The 20868-nt window shown below is 55.5% G+C and overlaps 1 protein-coding gene across 1 annotated transcript in view; it reads left to right on the top strand.

The window, feature by feature from the left end:
- The window catches only part of MYOM3 (myomesin 3), a 48917-nt gene that overhangs the window by 4283 nt on the left and 23766 nt on the right, over positions 1-20868 (top strand). The window contains exons 5-16 of the mRNA XM_057700037.1: positions 323-480; positions 4663-4758; positions 6428-6516; positions 8238-8282; positions 8758-8898; positions 10405-10566; positions 11214-11355; positions 12349-12548; positions 13241-13294; positions 13638-13777; positions 16516-16699; positions 19273-19447. Of these exons, the coding sequence (XP_057556020.1) occupies positions 323-480; positions 4663-4758; positions 6428-6516; positions 8238-8282; positions 8758-8898; positions 10405-10566; positions 11214-11355; positions 12349-12548; positions 13241-13294; positions 13638-13777; positions 16516-16699; positions 19273-19447 (1586 nt within the window). The remainder of the gene's footprint in view (positions 1-322; positions 481-4662; positions 4759-6427; positions 6517-8237; positions 8283-8757; positions 8899-10404; positions 10567-11213; positions 11356-12348; positions 12549-13240; positions 13295-13637; positions 13778-16515; positions 16700-19272; positions 19448-20868) is intronic.

The following is a 20868-nucleotide window of genomic DNA, read 5'->3' as shown; positions in this document are numbered from 1 at the left end:
TCACATATTAACTCATTTAATCCTCACTGCAACCCCACGGGAGGGTGGGGCAATGTTATTATCATCCCCATTTTACAGATAAGGAAATGGAGGACTGGCCTATGGTCTCACAGCTAGTAAGTAGCAGCATTTGGCCTTGACCCCAGGCCGGTTCCAAAGCCCACGGCCTGCCCTCTGTGCTGCCTCTCAGTCGCTGGTGGGAGGGGCTCCAGACCACATGGGCCCGACTCCAGAACCTGGGTATCAGGGGAAAGGTACCAGCAAAGATGGGGGAGCAGTGGCGCCCCGGGTCACAGGAGTCACAGGCCCCTCCCGCCTCCAGACAGAGCAGAAGGTCCGGGAGGCCAAGGAGCTGAGGGAGCTGTGTTCCGGCCGCGGGCCCTGGTTCTGGATCCCGCTGCGCTCCCACGCCGTCTGGGAGCACACCACGGTGCTGCTGACCTGCACGGTCAAGGCCTCGCCTCCGCCCCAGATCACCTGGTAAGCCCCCGGGGGCGGGAGGGAAGGGGTCCTCGCCCTGCCCCCACTCGCTGGGCCTCAGGGGTTCCTTGCGTGTGAGTTCCTTATACCCAATGCCCCTTCCAGGGGCCCGGTCCCTCCCCTAGACGTTCCTGCTGCCTTGGAGGAGCTGCAGACCCACAGACCCTGAGCCCTGCCCACCCCCAAACCGAGCAGCAGCTGCTGAGGAGGCTCAGGGGGGGTTATTCTTAGCCGCCTCCCAGCCAGCCTGGGGCTAGGAGTCTGGGCCGCCCGGGGAGTCGCACTTGTAAAAATATGATTCTGGTGGCATGAGAAGGCAGCTGCTCCGAGCCGGGCATCTCCGGGGTTGCAGGAAGATCGGGGGAGGCGGGGCAGAGAGGAGGCAAGGAGGGCGGGGGCCCTGCACTGAGAAGGATTCCAGACCTTGCGGCGATCTCTCTCTCTCTCTGTTAACTCGGTATGTGGTCTCAACTGTGGCTCATGACCTCTTTGGTCCTGCCTTGGTTTCCTGTCCTGTAAAATGGGTTGAAGACCACCTGTGCAGCTTCCGTGTGGTGAGGATTTAATGCCACGGCAACGTGGAAGCCCTCAGAACCTGAAAGGTGCTGGGAAAGCAGGAGGTGCCATTCCTGGGAATGCACCCAAAACGGAACCACGGAGTTGAGGCCTCACCGGTGGAGGCGAGCAGAGGCAGGAGTCTCCTAAATGGGCCTGATGGAGGTGGGGTGGGCGTGGCCGAGTCTGGGCTCTCGCTTCTCCCACAGAGGGAGGTGTGTCATTCACACAGCTGAGCCCACTGTTTACAGAGTCCCCCTCGGTTCTAAGCCCTGTTGTCAGGCACGTGGGGAGACAAGGGAGAGATTTCAACAAATATTTACCAGGAGTGTCATCTGTCCCAAGCCCTAGCTCGGGCGCTGAGACACAAAAATGACCCAGACACAATCTTGTCTCAAGGAACTCTCAGCCCAGAAGAGAAACATCAACACAAAGAGAAGCACGTCCGTGGGTGAAATTTGAGATAAAAGAGTGGAGGTGAAGAGGAGGCAGTAGCTGCCTCCTGCCAGGAGAATCCAGGAAGGCTTCTCAGAGGAGGTGACATAAGCTGGATCTCGAGGGGAAACAGACCAAGGTCTGGTAGGAAAGAGAAGATAAGCACACGAATAACTGAGGTCACAAAAAGCAACATCTTACACTCGAATCACCCTCACGCTGACCCAGCACTTTCCTCTCGTTTGAGCCTCAGGGCCATTCATGAGGTAGGGACTATATCCCCATTTCACGGGTGAGGATGTCAAGGCTCAGAGAGGTAGTGTGACTTGTCTAAGATCACACAGACAGCATGAGCCAGGCTTCAAACTCAGGTCTCTTGCGTCCCAGCCCAGAGATCTGCCGGCCAAGAGAGTAGGAAACTGATCATCACAGTTGTTTTTTTCCAGAAAGCTCACATAATGCCTCAGAAGTAGGCCAGGAGCAATCAAGAAAAGCGTCCTGAGGGAAGTGGCATTGGGGCTGGTCATTGCCAGATGGCACTCATTCAAATTCCATGGGGACCAAGGCAGTCCTGTAGGAGGACCACTCCCAACAGCCAACCTGGGCTAAGTGGGAGTCAGCGGCACAGCTGGCCTGGCCTGCACGCCAAGCCCTGCCCTGCCCTGCCCTGCCCTGGCACCGAGGCCCACATCTAAGGCATTCCGTGGAAGCCTCTTGAGACAGAGGCTTGTTTCCACCCCTGCCAGCAAGGTTACCACAACAAGGAGCTGAGCATTCCTTGTAAGTGGTGGAGGCCCAGGGCAGGCCCACCTCTAGCCAGAGGGACTCAGGTGGCCCCTGGGGCTCCTGGCTTTGGGGATCTGGTTTCCCATCTTCAATCACCTCCAGCAGGGCCACATTTCATCCCGAGATTGGCCTCTGGAGCTCTGCCCAGGCCCTGGTAGAGACCCAGCCCCCAGGTCAGGAGGAAGATCCTGGCTCCCCAGGCTTGTCAAGCGAGTGCATTTATTCAGCAGTTATTGAGTGCTTCCTGAATGCAGGGGCAATAACAGGACCAGTTAGGCAAGGCCCAAGCTGGAGAAGAAGTGGGCCCTGGCCACAGTTCATTAGCGTCAAAATCACTCTCCCAGGCCAAGCAGCCTTCAAAAGTAAAATCTAACACCAAAATATGGGGTATTCCCTGGCAGTCCAGTGGTTAGGACTTGGCGCTTTCACTGCCAGGGACATAGGTTCGATCCCTGGTCAGGGAACTCAGGTCCCGTAAGCCACATGGCCAAAAAATAAAAAATTAAAGGGAGGGGAGGAAAGGGGGGAGAAAAACACACCAGACTATGTAAGGGAAAAATAAACCTGGATAAATAATACAAATCTCACACTCTTGTACGTGGGCCTCTCCGAACCAGGCTCTGGGCCGGGCGCCTCTCCTCAGCTCTCTTATTTAATGCTGTTTTATGATTGGCCGCCGCTCAGCTTGGCCCACACAGTCATGCCTTCAGGCGCCTGCCGTACAGGCAGGAGAATGAAGCCCAGAGGCGGGCAAAATGAGAGCTGAGATCTCTGACTGTTCAGGTCGTGCCCAGAGCCGCAGCTGCTGCTTTTTCTGGGAAAGGCAGAAAGCTGGCCAGGCTTAGGTGTCTGGAATGTTCCTGACAGCTGGGGGTTGGGGAAGCTGAACTTGGCCCCCAGGCCTGGGAGAGGTAGAAAAATTGGGCGCCCAGATTAGGTACTACCCTCCCCGCAGGAGACTTAGTTGGGCTCCTTTCAGAAGAGGGCACAACCTGCGGGCTGTTGTAGTGGGGCATGGGCACAGCTCTGTTTGGTTGCCATGGAGACAAAAGGGCATGGGGGGTGGGGCGGGTCAAAGGAAGGTGATGTACTGAGGCTGGGGTGCCCTCTCTTGGCCAAGGCCTCCTCTTTGACCTCAATCACCACTGGGACTGACTCTTCATGCAAAGGTCTCATGGACACAGAGGCCCAGAGAGGTGGACTGATTTGCCCAAGGTCACACAGCAAGCTCTGTCAAAAGCCCAGGCCTCCTAGCTTTCATAGATGTTCACTCGCCAGCCCCAACTCCTCAGGCCTCCAGGACATATTCCAGTGGGCTGTGGACAGAAACAAGACCACCTCATTGTCCAGTGCCTGCGGCAGAGAGAACAAGACCCCAGAGTTCACAGAAAACAAAAGGAAGTATCCAGGGCACAGTGGGGCGGGGCCATCTGCCGGCAATGCTTGGGAATCACCTGGGAAATTTTAAAATTACTGGTACCCAGGTCCCACACCCAGAAACTCTGATTTCATTGATCTGGGCTATAGCCTGGGCAGGAAGATTTTTTTAATGGCTTAAATAAGGTAAATTTTTTTTCTTGCATGCAAATGTCTGATGTAGACAGGATAGGGCTGCTATGACAACTCCACCACACAAATTGCTCAGGAACTTAGGCCCGTTCCCACACATTTCTGGAGGGCACAGGTCTTCCTGGTTTGAGATGCAGCCTTCATGGCCATATTCTTGCTGCAGGATGGTGGGAAAGATGATTGGAAAAGGGGTGAAGGATGTCATCAGTAGCTTACTTTCTGTTGACAAGCTTAGTTTAGTCACATGGGCACACCTAGCAGAAACAGAGGCTAAGAAACATGTTATATTTGCTTTAGAATAAGAGGAAGAATGGCTATTGGAGAACGATGAGCAGTTTCTGATGCAAATTCTCAGAGTCTTATGTTCAAACTCTGAGCATGGAGATTTTTAAACTTCCTCTGGTGATTTTAACAAGAACTAAGATCAAGAACTGCTGTCCTGGGGGTTGACAAGAAGGTAGGGATGGGAAACTTTCCTTGGTACCCCCTTCACAGAGGAAGGAAAAGCCGGGGCCTAGTCCTTGGGGGAGACCCCTGATAGGAGGAGGGGCAGATACCCCTAATTACGGCTCCCTCTTCTCTGCTCCCCAGAAGGAAATAAACCCTTCAAACTTTACATATCTTATTCCACATAATCATCACAACAACCCTACAAGATCAGTGCAATTATTATTCCCATTTCACAGATGAGGAAAGCTGAGGTTCAGAGCAGAAAGTGCTGCCCTGGGTCACACAAGTAAGCAGCACAAAGCTGAGGTTGGAATCCAGGTCTGAGAGGCTTAGGATCCTTCCCACTCAGAACCACACTGCCTGCCACAGACCACTATGTCTCCACAGGTACAAAAATGACATGCGAATTGATCCCCGCCTCTTCCCTGCCGGAAAGTACCGAATCACCAACAACTACGGGCTGTTGACACTGGAGATTAGGAGGTGAGACCATGAGCCCCAGAGAGACACATGGCCCCCAGCCCCAGCACTACTGAGGCCAGAGCAGGGGTCCAAACCCTTCCTCAGGGCTGTGAACGATGTCAGCCTCATCTTCAGAAGTATCTGGAGTGCCTGTTAAAATATTGATTTGTGGGATGGACCTTCCTTTTGCCCCCAGAGAGTCAGATTAAACAGATCTGCAGTGGGGCCCAGGAACTGGTATTTAACGGGCACCCCCATGTGATTCCAAAGCCTTTGAATACACGTTGAGAAACTGGGACTCAGAGGCTAGCAGCAAGGACTGAATGAGTGCTGAGCTGGGCATGTGGGGAGAGCTCCTTGCTGAGGGAGAGAAAACACACACGCACGCACGCACACACACACACACGCATGCACGCACACACGCACGCATGCACGCAAGGGGAAGCGTTTGAACGGGAGAGAGTTAGGAAGGCCTTGCAGGAGGAGCTGAGTCAAGCGCAGCTTTGAAGGAGGAGGCAGGATGCGTGGCGGGAGGGTACGAGCAGTCTTCCCCAGAGCGTGCATGATTCCTGTGAGCTGCCAGGGGTTGAATTCCTCCAGGTGCCAAGCCCCGTGCTCGCCACTTCATGCACACGGTTGATGAAACCCACCACCATTCTCTCAGGGAAACGTTGTTCTGTCCACGTCACAGACAAGAAAACTGAGTCTCTGAAAGATTAAGGGTCTTGCACAGCCTGTACAGGGCAGGGCCTGGGTTTGAGCAGGGCCTGGGTTTGAGTCAGTTCTCTCCATCTGGGTTCTTTTCAATACACCAAACCCTCCACTCAGCCATCTCGGGCTTCAGAGACACAAATGTGAACGGGGCGCTCCAGAAGCAGAGTGGGGTTACGTGGACACACATACCTAACCATCCACGCCTACAAAGGGAGGTGCCCCATGGGCTGCACAGTCAGGGAGAGCGTGCAAGGCCGGGGCAGCCGGGAGGGGCAGGTAGGACTGGCCCTTGAAACAAGAGGGATTCTTGCCCCGAGCAGCCAAGGGAGGGGGTGGCGCTCCAAGGGGCCTCTCTGCTTGCCGATGGGACCGGATGTGCCACGTCCTACCACCTACCCTCTGCCACTGCGGTGCCTCTGGGATGGAGCTGGCCCAGGCCTCCACTGGGAACAAGACAGGGTGGGCCTGGCTGGGGGTGAGACCCAGGCCTGAGATTGAGAACAAACTGGGCATCTGGCCCCGTTCTGGCTCACACTGGCAGTGTGCCTGGGGCAACTCCTGCTCCAGGGTTCTCTCTGGAGGTGTTGATAGGGCGGGAGGCCCTGCCTGGGAGAGGGCTTGTCACCTTGAAGCTGGGTTGAATTCCACTTTCTCTGTGACTCTGGACAAGTCACTTAGCTTAAGTGTTCTAACAACAATCATATTTTCCAAGCACTCTCACCTGAGGTGGTTTAGGCTGGCATTATGTCCCACGTTTTTCAAAGGAGGACATGGAGGCGTGGAGAGGGACCCTGAAAGCACCCGGCTTCTCAGAGGCAGGCCCTGACCTAGGGCCTAAAGTCCTCCCCCAGACCTTCCTGCTAAACCCCGCCGTCCCCCCACACCACCCCCTCTGCCTGCACAGAGCCCAGCAGTCCCGGGGTGGAGGGGGGAGGGAGTGGGGGAGGGCAGGGACATCGGCCTCCCTCCTTTTCAGATGCACCATTGAAGATGCAGGCACCTACACAGTGATGGTCAAGAACGCCTATGGCCAGGCCTCCTCCTTCGCCAAAGTCCTTGTCCGCAGTGAGTCCTCCCATCCCCTACAGGCCAGGCAGCCCACAGCAGACCCTGGATGAGCAGATGAGGACACCAGTCTGCGTCAGACTCGGGGAGGGACACCCAGCCCAAGGGGATTTGTTCTGGGGTCAGGTGACCAGGGCAGCCCCCGGACTCCCACTTCACCAGGGCCTTCAGAGCAAGTGAGAATCTCTGCCCTCAGACGGTACAACCTACATCCCTGTTCAAGGGGACCGCACCTACTTGTCCCCAAACATCGAGCTCATCCCATCTGGTTGGGCTTGGGCCCAGATCCAGCTCAGGGCCTCTGGGAGGGCAGCCTGGCCACCAGTGGTCCTCAGGGGCAAAGGCTGAGTCCTACCCACCCTCCCCCGACACCCACTGCTCCACTTGGCTTCTGGTGCATATTTCCCAGTTGGCTCAGGTCCCCCCTGGAGGTTCCCCAGGGGTATTTGAAATCACGACATAAAGCAGGGGAGACACTCAGGAGTCCACCAGACCCCAGTCCACATGCTGCCTCTGGCGCCAACAGGCTGTGTGAGCCTGGGTGCAACCTCACTTCCTGGACCTCCCCATCTGCAAAGGGGCAATCCTACTGCCACCCTCAGATGCTCCTGTAGATTGAGATGGTTTACGTAAAGCTTGGTTGGAGCAGGCTCTTGGGGGACAGCTAACCCTCCCTCCCCCGCCCCATGGCCAGCGAAGAGCCCAGCCCGGGAGGCCACACCTCTGAGCCCAAGGCCTTGCCCTTGGGGCCCCGAAAGAGAAGCTGCACATGTAGGGGCTCGTGCACACACACACACACACACACACACACACACACACAGGGCGGCAGACAGGCTGGAGTCTAGCCCTGTCCCCAAGCCCCACCACCTCTCATCGGACCTTGTTAAACTGTCCTTCACAGCCTCTCCACGCCTCTGCCCTGTTCCCCAAATAGCTCTTGGGAGGCAGCTGTCCCTGCTGCCAGCCCAGGCTCTCTGGGTGGAATCTGAGCCATCCCTATAGGCAATGCCCAGAGTCAAGCGCAAGGTCAGGCATCAGGGCCTCGGGCCCTGCCTCCCTCTGTCTGCCCTTCCTTCCCATCACTTCATCCACATCCCCATCACTTCTCCATCAAGGCCCTCCCATGTGTCATGTCCTGGCTTCAGGCCGCTGGGGTGCTCGTTGAGTGATTATGCCTCTGTTTCCTCATCGGTATGAGAGGAGACTAATGACACCAAAAGACAAGGCTGCTGTGAGGATTAAACGAGTTAACAAGCAGCACGTGGTACACGCTATGTGGATAAAAACTGTTCTTACTAACCCCTGGTGGTCTGTGTCCACACCACCTTGAACTTCACCCTGAAGCCTCTAGGAGGCTCTCTTATCGCTGCCCTGGACCCACCAGAAACCCCAGTCTGAACAGGCTTAACCTCTAACACTGTGTGATCCTGGCAGTGGGTCTGGGTAAAGGAAGGAAACCACCATTTATTGAGCACCGACGGTATGCCAGGCTCCCGCTGAGGGCTTTGTTCACATGAACTCAAATATTCAGAACCCCACCACCGCCAGGTAGGAATCAGGAAGGGACGGAGGCACAGAAAGGCTCAGGAACTTTCCCCAAGCCCAAGGGGGAGCCACTGCCAGATCAGGACCTGAACCCACACCCAAGTGCTGTGTCTTCCCAGTCCAGTAGGAAAGTGGGCTCTGAGCCTTCTCCAACTCCATCTGCTCTGGCTTTTCAGCTTACCTGGGGAAGGATGCTGGCTTCGATTCAGAGATCTTTAAAAGTAAGGAGACTGGGGGTGGGACAGGCCTTTGGGGAGGAGGGTGTTGGGCTCCTCGTCAGGCCCCCCAACAGCCCCCTTTAGAATACAGCCATCCATTGGCCACAAAGGGATGTCCACATGTGGTTTGCCTATAAACTGTTAATACCTGTAGACCGGCTTCTGGGGGTCCCTAGGCACCCCAGAGCTGCCTCCAAGCTGCTGAGCTGTCCAGTGGCCAAAATGAATGAGAAGGGCAATGCCAAAAAGACAAACAAATATTTGCCATTTCAGCTCATGTGGTCCCACCTAGAGAAATCGCTTCCCCACCACTGGCCCCCAGGATCAGGCCCCTCTTCTTGTTAACACCACCTGAAGAACTGTGAATCCTGACTCAGAGGAGTGCGGACACCCCAGAAGGCTCCTCACTCCCATCGAAGCCCCAGGCTAGGCTGGCAGCCTTGGAAGAATTCTGCCCTAAGTTTCTGTTCCCACCCAGGACTGATGTTTGGCCCCAGCGTGGAATTCACATCGGTGTTGAAGCCAGTATTCGCCCGTGAGAAGGAACCCTTCTCCCTGTCCTGCCTGTTTTCGGAAGATGTATTAGACGCCGAGCAGAACATCCAGTGGTTCCGAGATGGTGAGGACCCCCCGTCCTGGCCCCTAACCTGCAGAGGCAGAGGTGGAAGCCAGAGAGGGACTAGAGCCCTGGCTCCGTCCCAAACTTGGGACCCTAGTGGAGAGAGGAACTCAGCTAGGCCCCTCCCCCAATCGGTACAAGCTGGGCAATGGGTGCCGATGAGGCAGAGGGAAGCAGGTGGGTTCACCCAGGTGGGTTCAGATCATATCACCCTGCAAAGGGTCAGAAGCACCCACGGTGCCAGGCCCTGTGCTGGGTGCCAGGGCAGGGCTTGGCAGAGACATGCTTGAGCTCAGGAGGCTCTCCATCTGGGAGGGGGCAGGAAGCCAAAACAATTGCAGCCACTGCCCTTTGAGAGCCTGCGGTTGGCCAGGCACCAGCCCAGCCCTTTACATCTCTGGGCTCGCCATCAGTACCCTGCGGGTGAGTGATGACATTGAAGCAACAGGAACAGAGGCCAAGGCCAGGAGCAGGTCAGCCTGAGGAGGGTCAGGACAGGCTGTGACAATTGCCTCTGGCTTTTCAGAGTCAGGGTTGTGGGTGCAGGTGAATAACTGCTACTCGTGACCTGGACGATGCTGGGGAGTCATGGGCCAGGACTAGGGAAGGCCGGTCAGCTAAGTCAGGAAGAGGTGGCCCAGCCAGGGAGGACAGGGACAGCCGGACCTCCTGCCCGGTTCATGACCAGGCCTTCAGCCAAAGGCCAGGAGTACAGCGCCCCCAGCACCGCAGAGCTGATCCCAGGGAGGCTGCCCCTGCTAGGGAGTGGGGAAGACACGAGCCCTGAGAAACAGCTGCAGTAATAGACCGAGGTGTTTCCCAAACCTGGAGATCTTCCGGGACAGAGGTGCTGACAGGAGGAGGGGCCTTTGCGTGGGACGAAGAGCAGGATGCTCCACAGAAGGACCTCAGGGCGAGGCCTAGAGCCCCAGAGCCCCTTCCCTGAGTCCCCACCACTCGCTAAGGTACCACCTGCCCAGTCCCCTCTCTCCTCACTGACCCCGACCTTCCTCACCAACACCCCACCTCTCAATAAGTCCCTGGCCCCTTTCCTGAGTCCCTACCCCCTAACCAAGCCCCCCCCCCTTCATGAAGCTCACAGTCCGCATCCACTGAGCCCCATCCCCTTCCTCGAACACCCAACCTCCCAAAGAGTCCCTGACCCTCACACAGGGCCCCATCTCTGTTGTTCCCACTTCCTCACAGAACCTCCAGCTCCTCACCGAGCCACTGACAACCTCCCTGAATCCTCACTCCCTCGTTGAGCCCCCAGCCTCTTCCCTGGGCCCTGCCCTACTCCCCCCCCCCCCCCACCCTCAAGCCTTCTGCAGAGAAGAGTTCAGAGGCCCACCTTGGCAGGTCACCGCCCCCTCCTCAACTCCCCAGCTGAGCCTCAGGCTCTAGCTGGGCCAACCCCACCTCTGCCTAGACCCCCCAGAGCATCTACAGGTTCTCAGGTAAGGCCCTGATCCTCCACGAGCTCACCCCGGACCCCTCCCTCTGCAGGGAGGCTGCTCAGGTCCTCCAGCCGCCGGCAGATGCTCTACGCAGACCGCCAGGCGTCCCTGAAGGTGTCCTGCGCCTACAAGGAGGACGAGGGGCTCTACACGGTCCAGGTGCCTTCGCCCCTTGGGCTGCGGGAGCAGAGCACCTATGTGTTTGTGAGAGGTGAGCGTGGGTGGGGGCAGGGGGCTCAGCCGGAGCCCAGGGACGGGGGCTCTGCCTTGACTGATTTGCTGTGGGACATGTGGGCCAGTCCCCTGCTCCTTGAGGCCTCAGTTTCCCTGCCATATATACATGGGGGTGTGGGGGTAGAGTCTCTAAGAGTACCTGTGGCATGCCATGACCCTCCAAAGGGACACACCCTGAGAATCGCAGACTCGGAGGCAGCTGGGGAGGGAGGGCCGCGTGTGGGCTGGGATCGTCCCAGTCCCCGTTGATTTCTGCCTCCTGGCTTTGCCGCTTCCCTACCTGGGTGACCTTGGGCAATTCACTTTTCCTCTGTGAGACTCAGTTTTTCCACTTGCAAAATGGAGGGTCGCTCCGGGACTCAGAGTTCAATCGTGCCAATCGTTCAGGTGTGTGGTGTAGAACGGGCCCCTAAAAAACAGTACTCCCACCGCCCCAACCCTAGATGCTGTCATTTAAAAGGAAGAGGCTAGTATTCAGGTCCCGGTCTTCAGGATCAAACCGAGCCCCTGGGAGGTTAATGAGAAGAGGATGATGGGTGGGAATGGGAAGGGGTTTGTTGCCAAGTGGACATTGACTGGAAGAGCCTCTCCCACTCTCTTCCTGGCCCCCACCCCGGGCTTCAGATGCTGCAGCCGAGAAGCCAGGGGCCCCAGGCTCCCCACTGAATGTTCGATGCCTGAATGTGAACAGAGACTGCCTCATCCTCACGTGGACCCCGCCCAGCGACACCCGGGGCAACCCCATTACCGCCTACTCCATCGAGCTGTGAGTTGGTCTCTTGAGTAGCGGAGCCCATGGGGGTACATGGCTCTGTGAGAATAAGAGTGGAGGCCACAGGAAAAACAGACCCCGTGCCTCTCCGTGGAACAGGGCAGGAGGTAGGTGTGTTATTTAGGGGCAGCAGACTGGTGTCCACCACTGGAGTCAGCTGCTGCCCTCTGGACCCTTTACAGCACAAGCTGACTCTGGGAGGGGCAAACATCAGTGCTTGAAACCTGAGCACACGTGGATTTGTTGGCTACTTCCCTCCCTGAGTGACAGAGATGGAGTAGCACTGACCTGGCAGGGAGGGGGCACACCAGGCAAGGGAGGGCCTAGGACATCCCACCTCCTTCCCCTGCCCCCAACTCCAAGGCTCTAGCCGGAGGTAACACCTAATCCCGACACTTGAATCCTTACAACAATCCCTATCTAAGGGGGAGGGGGACTCTCTAGTGCCCCCATTCTACAGATGAGGAAACTGAGGTACACTGCCCCATCCAGCCAGTACTGAGGACAGTGGTACCCAGGGGGCTCAGAGACCCCAGACTCTGAAGGTCACTCTGGAATGCACACAGACAGGGAGCCCCCGGGGAGTATGCTCACTCACCCATTCACGAGCCACGTGACCTTGGACAAGTCATCTCCCTCTCTAACCACGGATCCCACTTGTAGAGTGAAGGTAATCACACCAAACCACAAAGACCGTCAGGATTAAACGAGATAATGGTGTGAAGGGCACAGCGCAGCTCCAGGCAGGCAGGGAAGCCCCATGAAAGGCACTGGCTATTTTGATTAGCATGATGCTTGGTGGAGGACTGTGAGAAGGCCTCCAGGCACCCGATGTGGGAGCCCGGCTTTTAAATGGAGAGCAGGACTTTGACTGGCCGAGAGAGGCTGGGCCGGCAGCCCAGGCTGGGGGAATGGCCCCGGCAGAGGCTTCAACTGGGCCGATGTGAGTCACGGGCAGGGGCTGAAGCCGAGGCCTCTCTCCCGCAGGTGCCAGGGCGAGTCCGAGCAATGGGTGCCCTGCCACCAGGCCCCCGGCGGGAGCTGTCGGTGCCCAATCCAAGGCCTCACCGAAGGCCAGAGCTATCGGTTCCGGGTGAGAGCCACCAGCAGAGCAGGCAGCAGCGTCCCCTCCAAGGCTTCGGAGCCGGTCGTCACGGGCGACCCTGATGAAGCCCGGAGGAAGACAGGTGGGTACAGAGGGGACTTTCTAGAGCATCAGTCAGGCGCACTCAGGACTGCCTCACACAAGACTCAGGCGCACAGCCCCCATTCCAAGCCCTGTTCCAGGAGGGAAACACAGCCCAGCCCTCAGGAGCCCCCAGTCTGATGGAGGAGATACAGTGCTGTCCTTAGCAACCCCTTACCTGAAGGGGAACAGCTCATCGGATGGAAGAAACACAAATCTTAGCATCCACACAAGATGCCAATCTGGGGTAAAACCACAGCATCCTCTTCAGATGCCCTGAATCTGTAGGAGGAAAACAGCCCTGCCTCAGGAGCCCCCAGCCTGGAGGGCGGGGGGACGGGGGCGGGGAACACAGCCCTCTCAGCCCTGAGGCGTCCGCCTGACTTGGGTTTGCTGTGCCCTAGGGATCCGACCCCATCACGTCTCCTTTCTGTCCCCCTTTGTCCTGAGAGAACAGAGCATCTCTGGGGTCTGAGAGCAGCCATGTTGCACTTTGGACCCCTGAGAATACGGAGGCCCAGATGGACGTGCCTGAGGACACGCAGTGAGGGGCCGGAAGGGCAGGACCAGGAGTAGGCGAGGAGTCAGCCCTCAGAGCGGGGCAGGCCCTGCCCTGTCCCCTGCTTGCCCAGCCCACCACACACAGCCTGTGCCCCTTAGAGCTCCCCTGACGTGTTCCCTTCTCCACCCTAGAGATCCCCTTTGATATGGGAAAAACGATCACAGTCAGCACAGATGATGTTGAAGGTAGGTGTGAACCTGTGACACTTTGCCTCAAGACCCCAGCCCCCTCTGTGGTTCTGGAAACTCTGGGACACAAACTGGCCCAGAGGCAGAAGCTGTGGGTGGGATCCAGCCTGAAGTGACCAGGCTCTTGGGTGGGTGACCGTGCCCCGTGGAGGAGGTAGACATTGGGGAAAGTCCCCGGCAGGACACGGGGTGACCTGGGTTCGGGCCCTGGCCCTGCCCAGCCTTGCTGGGTGACTGGAGCAAGTTCCTGCCCCTCTCTGGGCCCCAGTTCCCTCTTCTGTGAAGAGAGGGGCTGAGATTCGGGGTGTCTGAAGGCCCGTGCATCTCTGCCCCTGGACAGCTCTGATTCCAGACTTCGTGACCATCCCCTCACCCCCGACCAATGTCCACGGCAGCGAGATCCGCGAGGCCTACGTGGTTCTGGGTTGGGAGGAGCCGAGACCCCGGGGAAAAGCCCCACTGACATACTTCCTGGAGAAGGTATGGAGACCTCAAGGGCCCCAGCCACAGGCCAGCCTGAGAAAGAGGCACACTGTGGGACCAGGGTGTGTGGTTGGGGAGGAGGTTCAGGGAGTAGCGCTGGGAGACCCTGGCAGTGTCCCCTGGGGTGGCCTGAAGAAAAGAGAATTTCCTGCCTGGAAGGCCTGAGCACAGCCCTACACAGAGGCAGGGGATGGATTAAATGACCTTTTGAAGTTACCTCCAGCCCCAAGAGGCCAGTTACTGATGGCAGTTTCTGAAGCTGTTCATGGAAATACACAAAATTAAGAGACACAGACAGTAACCTCAATAAGACCCACCATTTCCTGGGTGAACCCCTACCCCAAGTCTGGCTGGCATCTGGTCACCCATTGGGCCAAACACCTAATCTTGGCCAAGGCCAGGGTGGGAGGGAAGCCAGGCTGGTGCCCACCTGCCAGGTCACTGACCGGCAGCACATACAGGGCATGCTGGGGGGAGAGGCGGTTCTCAGTGGGGGCAGAGTGGGGACAGGAGTGTGGCGATGGGGGCAGCTCACGTGAGATGGATTTCACAGTGGAGGGAACACAGCACGGCAGAGTGAAAAACAATGTGGTGTTAAGATCCCTTCCAATCCTGACTTCTGCTATGTGAGCTGCCTTGCTAAGTTCTCTGAGCCTCAGTTTACTCCAGCATAGGATAGAGATCCTACCCTGTGGGGATGAAATAAGAGCACCACACAACCAGGGCCAGTAGCCCTGGGACTGTAAACCCTTCCCAAGGAGATGTTCTTGCCTCTGAGCCCCTCAAGGAAGACACCAGGTTTACCTTCTCATTAGTCGCTGGCTCCAGCACGGTGTCTGGCACGTGGCAGGTGGACAGTACAGGTTTAGTGAATTAAGGAATAAAAAGGGAAGAGTCTCTGGCTCTGGTTGTCCAAATGGGCCTCTCTGCACACTCACAGGTAATCCTATTTCTCTAACACTGGAAAGCGGTGGATAATTGAGGATTTGTTTTGTGAGGCTATAGAGTATAATGGTTAAGACCTCGGAGTCGGACTGCCTGGGTTCTAATCTTGTCTCTGCTACTTAACTAGCTGTGTGACCTTGGGCAAGATATTTAATCTCTCTATGCCTCAGTTTCTTCTTCCATAAAATAGACATAATAATCGTACATCTTATAGGGTTGATGTGAGGATCAAATTAGCTAAAGCACTTCAAGACTTAGAACAGAACCTTGGATGCAGTGAGTGTTCAGCAATGTTTCTGGGTTTTTATAGCAATTTCTTAGCCTTGCTGGGTTCTAGGCTACTGACAGCCGGGTGGACCTTGGGAGGGGAAAGCACAGAGAGGGCAGGGGCAGTGGGTCTCCCCGGGACTTCTAGGTTTTAACTCTCACACCCCAACTCAGCAGAAGTGGCCTCTGGGTGCCCCATTCACCTGTGTCACCCACAGCTCGTCACCCTCTATCTACCCAGAGACACAGCATTTACGGCTGCCTTTGGGGCCCCTGGTGCTGGGTAGAGCAAGCAGGTTTGGGGGCACCCACACCTGAGCTTAAACACCAAATATGCCAGCTATTAGTTGCATGACTTTTAACCAAGTTATTAAAACTCCCTGAACCTGAGTCTCCTCATCAGCGGGGAAATGAACCCCTACCGTGCAAGGTAATTGTGAGAATTCACCCTCTCACTCATGTATTCCTCCCACAAACATAGACTGAGCACCTCTCACAAGTCAGCACTGTTCTCAGTGGTGGATAAAATGGACAAACACCTGCCTCCGGAGCTGAGATTCGAGTAGGGGGTGGGGGACGGATGACGAAGAAGATGAATCAGTAAAGTAAATATTTGGCACCTTTGCTAATGGTAGGTGCTTAGGAGAAAGACAAAAAGCATGGAGGGGATTTGAAGTGTTGAGGGGAGCGGCTGCTGACATTTCATATGGAGGAGCTGGAGAGGCCTCCCTGAGAAGGTGAGCTTTGAGTAAAGGCCTAAAGGAAATGAGGAGCCAACCAGAGATTTCTGGGGGAAGAACATTCCAGGAAAAGGGACCAGCAAGTGCAAAGGCCCAGAGGCAGGAATTGGGCCTGGCACCATCAAGGAACAGCAGGGGGAGCACAGAGCCTGGTGGGCTGACAACGTGGGTGTGGAATGTGGCCAGACCGGTGGCGGGTGGCATGGAGAATTTCGTTCTGAGGGAGATGGAGGGCTTGGGAGGGTTCTGGGCAGACATGGATGTCATCTGAATTGTGTTGTAAAAGGATCCCTCTGCCTGTCATTTGGAGAAAAGACTGAGGGAGTTAAAGGTAGAAACAGGCAGACCGGTGAGGAGGCTATTGAGATAACTCGGGGGAGAGACGATGGTGGCTTGGATCAAGGGTGTGGAGGGGAGCATGAGGACGGGAAGCCACGATTGGATTCTGGGTAAATCTTGAAGGTAGAGCCAGCTGGGTTTGTTGATGGAGCATATTTGGAGGGTGAGAAATGAGAGAGGGCGTCCAGGACGGCTCTGGCCTGAGCAGCTGGAAGGATGGGTGCCACTAACTCGCTGTGGGCAGCACTGGCACTGGGGCAAGTTCCAGGTCAGTTCTGTTGGATGTGAGATGTTCAGTGGGCGTCCAGGTAGAGACATCGTGGAGGCAGGTGGATCCAGAGCTCAGGGGTCGAGGTACAGCCGGGGCTGGGGATAGAAGTTAATGAGAGCACGTGTGGGAAGGCGACCACTTAACCACCGGCAAGTTTCTCTCCTTTGTCACAGTCGGTCATAGGTAGCGGCACCTGGGAGGCCATCAACTCAGAAACGCCTGTGAAATCCCCGAGATTCGCCCTTTTGGATCTGGAGAAAGGGAAGTCGTATGTCTTCAGGGTGCGAGCGATAAACCAGTACGGCATGAGTGATCCCTCGGAGCCCAGCGAGCCCATCGCCTTGAGGGGGATGCCAGGTACCCAGGGGATGCAGGAGAGGGGGCCAGGCCAGGCCAGGCTGTCCGTATCCAGCATTCGGAACCCCATGGCTGCAGGGACAGAGGCGTGCCCATTTTTCTGTCCCTGACCACGTCTACCTATCACAGAGCTGAAATACAACATGATCACAGGCCTGTAAAGTTTTAGACCATCAAGAATTACATCTCTCTGGGCAGGAGCCTCTTGGAAGTGCATTTTTCCTAGATCAACAATTCACAGGTTGCAGAATCCAGCTGGGTCCAGCACAGGAGCTGAGTGGTCCCAAGCAGTCCCTCTAACCAGAGCCTGAACCCACCTCCTGCAGCCAGGAATGAGCCCCTGGACAGGACTCCTGTCCTCTCCCTGGTCCCACCCCAAGCCCTGCCTCACCAGCATATCTCATCTGCATCTGCAGAACAGCGTGGGCTGGGGCAGGTCATTTCCGAACTGCAAACCTTGATGTCCTCACCTACCAAACCCATTGTTCTGAAGGCCTGGTTTTCCCCCCACCTCTGGCTCCTTCCTGAGTCTCCCAGTGGCAGCTCCATCCTGGTCCTGACTCCCAGGGCTTCCTCTCTCCTCTGGCCTCTGGATTCTGGGGCTCTTCCCTTTTTGATAAGATCAGAAAGTTCCCTGCAGCTGCCATCACCAACTAGTCCTTTAAGGAAACCAGCTATAGCACTGCCCATCAGAGAAGAGCCTGATATGCTGCAGGGCCTGTTTGGGGAAGATTTCAAAGTCCTAGATTTGTACCATTTTGATAATGTAGAAAAAATATATATGTATATATGTATATGTGTATATATATATATGTATATATATTCATAGTAAGTATAAATAGGTTGGTGAGCAAATGGAGTTTTTCTTTAATTCTGGTCTAGTTAACATTTAGGCTTGACTCAGGGGCATGGACACTGAGGAGTTTGTGATTGGATGTGGGCAGTCTCTGGACCGCAAGGCAGCCTTCGGGCAAGGTTCTGGTGCAGTTCAGAGAAGGAAAAGAGAGGAAAAGGAGAGGAGGGGAGGGGAGGAAAAAAGAAAAGGTATTTACTTGTATTACAAAACTGAAATTATTATACAAAAATAGGAAATACAAAAGAAGCAGGAGAGAGGAAGGAAGGGAGGGAGGGAGAGAGGGAAGAGAATTTCCCCCACACCAGGATTCCACTGGCCAAGAGTAACCACTGTGAGCATCTCGGTGCCTGGGCTTCTGGCCTTTTGACTGCATGCATACCAATGCATTTTTTTGAAAGTCCAATCAAACCACATGTAGAGCTTTGCATTCTACTTTTTAAAATTAACACTATATTACAAACATATCCTCAGGTCTTGAAATCATGATTTTAGTGTGTGAGGACTACTCCATACATGGATACCCTCAGCTCAAGTTCTAGCCCACGGATAGAATCAGGTCTCTTGGACACATGGGGTCCCCAAGTGGCCTCTTTCTAGCCTCTCCCTGCCACCCAGCCTTCATCCACGGCCACGCTGTCATAAACCTGAGAGGCTGAAGTTGCCAACAGGACCTTCCGGAGTCCAGGACCCCAAAGTCTATTTCTCAGTACCTCTCCTGGGCCAGGTGCAGAGCCTGGCTCAGAGTAGGCACTCATAGATACTGGATTTACGTTGGATGGATGCTGAGTTCAGCTTTTGCCTGTTAACTTTGAGGCACCACCAGCTCACAAGGAGGGGGAAATGGAAGATGAGGCTCTAGAATTCAGGAGAGAGAGCAGGGCAGCAGGTAAAGCCTGGGGAGTCACCTGCAGAGAGGTGAGAGTTGAAGGCACGGGAATAGATGGACCCTCGAGATGAGAAAAGAGGTGAAAAATGGAGCAAGTCAAGGAACAGAAGCTTGGATCAGTCCCACATTTGGGGACAAAAGGAAGAGCAGGAGCCACAAAAGGATGTGAAAGGAGTTTGAGAAGTACAAAGGGAACTAGGTCCTGTATCTGCCATCCATCCATCCATCCACCCATCCATCCATCCATCCATCCATCCATCCGTCCATCCATCCACCTATCCATCCATTAGTCTATGGATCCATCCATCCACCCATCCATCCATCCATCCATCCATCCATCCATCCATCCATCCATCCATCCATCTATCCATTCTTCCATCCATCCATCCATCCATCCAGATCCGTCAGTTTAACAAATCATGGCAGACCCTACCTCATGGAGCATAGTCTCAGGGAGCCATAAAAGTTACAGTTCCAAGGGAAAAAAAGTGAAGTTTCCTAGAGATCGAAGATAAAGGTTGAGGAACATTGTCAGATCTGGTGACTTCTGAGAGAGAGAGTGATAGTAAGGATGAATGAATGGGGATTTTAGGGAGGAAGCAGAGAGCTTCGGAGGTAAGAGAAGAGAGGACTTTCATAATACAGGAGCCTGGAGCACACTTCTGGGACCAGGAAAGGGCCGCCCAAAGCCCCAGGGCATGCCTGGCACGCACATCCCCGCACGCCCGTTACTATGTGTGCTCCCCACCGACCCCTGCCTCTCCCGCACCCCTCCCCCTCCCCAGCCATGTAACTCAGCATCTTCACTCAGCCCACATTTCTGTTTTTTAGCCACACTCCCTCCTCCAACTCAAGTTCAGGCTTTCCGAGACACGCAGACCTCTGTCTCCCTGACCTGGGATCCTGTGAAAGACAGCCCAGAGCTCCTGGGTTATTACATCTACTCCCGGGAGGCAGGATCATCAGAGTGGCAAACAGTTAACAACAAACCCATCCAGGGCAACAGGTGAGTTTGCCTTCCCACTTCCTGCACCAGGGCAGGACCGTAATAATTGTGAAGGCTGCCATTCACAGCCTGGTTGGGCACTGGGCACTGTTCTAAGTTCTTTTCATGTATTAGGTCCTTTAATTCTGGCTGCAATCCTATGAACTTAGGACTATTATTTTTACTTATTTTTTTTAATTTATTTAGTTATTTAGTTAGTTATTGCTTGGCTGAGTTGGGTCTTCGTTGCTGTGTAAGGGCTTTCTCTAGTTGTGGCGAGCAGGGGCTATTCATTGCAGTACACGGGCTTCTCATTGCAGTGGCTTCTCTTGTTGCAGAGCACAGGCTCTAGGCATGCAGGCTTCAGTAGTTGCAGCACACGGGCTCAATAGTTGCGGCACACGGGCTTAGTTGCTCTGCAGCATGTGGGATCTTCCCAGACCAGGGATCCGACCTGTGTCCCCTGCATTGGCAGGCGGATGTCTAACCACTGCCCCACCAGGGAAGTCCCAGGGCTATAATTTTTATTATCATTGCACAGCTGAAGAAACTGAGGCAGAGAGCAGTTAAGGAGTTTGCCAAAGCTCCCTTAGCTAATAAGTGGAGGAACCAGGACTTGACCCAGACGGCCTCTTTTCCGGCAAGCACTCACTAAGGGCATGCTATTTGCAGGGAGCCGTGACTGGCTAGTTCTCGTCTTCCAGGAGGTCAGAGACAGAGAGGCAGAGGGTGCAGCCAGGGAGGCTGGGGTGCAGGCTCTGCACCCAGCCCTCACTCACCAGGCAGACCTGCACAGAGACTCGCCCTCTCTGAACCTCGGCTTAGACTCCTGTGACCTTGCCTGTCCCACTCCACTCCCTCTGTGTCTCCCTCCTCACCCGGGGGTCCTGGTCCTTGCAAGCAGAAGCCTCGTGGCTTCTGGATTCATGACTTCTCTCCGTTTTGAGGCTCTGTGGGGTCAGGGGCTCAGATGGTGACACACCACCCCTCTTTCCACCAGACAACTGGCCAGGCCCTGACCACACCTGTAGGCTCCCCTCACCCTGGGCTGCAAGCCCCAAGACTATCTCACCCAGAAAAGGGGACAGGACCTGGTGCCCCTCTGGCACACGGTGCCTCACAGTCACTCGTGCTTTGTCACCGATAAAGTTCTCCAGTTGGAGAATTATCAGGTTTTGGACAAATGAGCTCAGAGTCCAGGTTATCCTGAGAATGACATCTGTCCCCTGAACTTGCATTCAGATGTGCGTCCCTGAGGGTGAGGACAGGGGCTGAGGGAGAGTCACGTGATGAAAGTGGCATGTTGGGAAAATGTGTCACATGTGGGGCGTGTCGTGGTCCTCTGCTATGTCCAGAGAACTCATCACGTGTGCATGTCATCGATTACATGTGTCAGGGCTGGAAAGAGGATAAACACTGCTGCCCAGGAGTGCTGCCTGGGG

Source organism: Hippopotamus amphibius, chromosome 1 (genome assembly GCF_030028045.1).
Source record: "Hippopotamus amphibius kiboko isolate mHipAmp2 chromosome 1, mHipAmp2.hap2, whole genome shotgun sequence".
Classification (NCBI taxonomy): domain Eukaryota; kingdom Metazoa; phylum Chordata; class Mammalia; order Artiodactyla; family Hippopotamidae; genus Hippopotamus; species Hippopotamus amphibius.
Note: the sequence above shows the minus strand (reverse complement) of the source record. Positions and strands in the feature narration are given on the sequence as shown.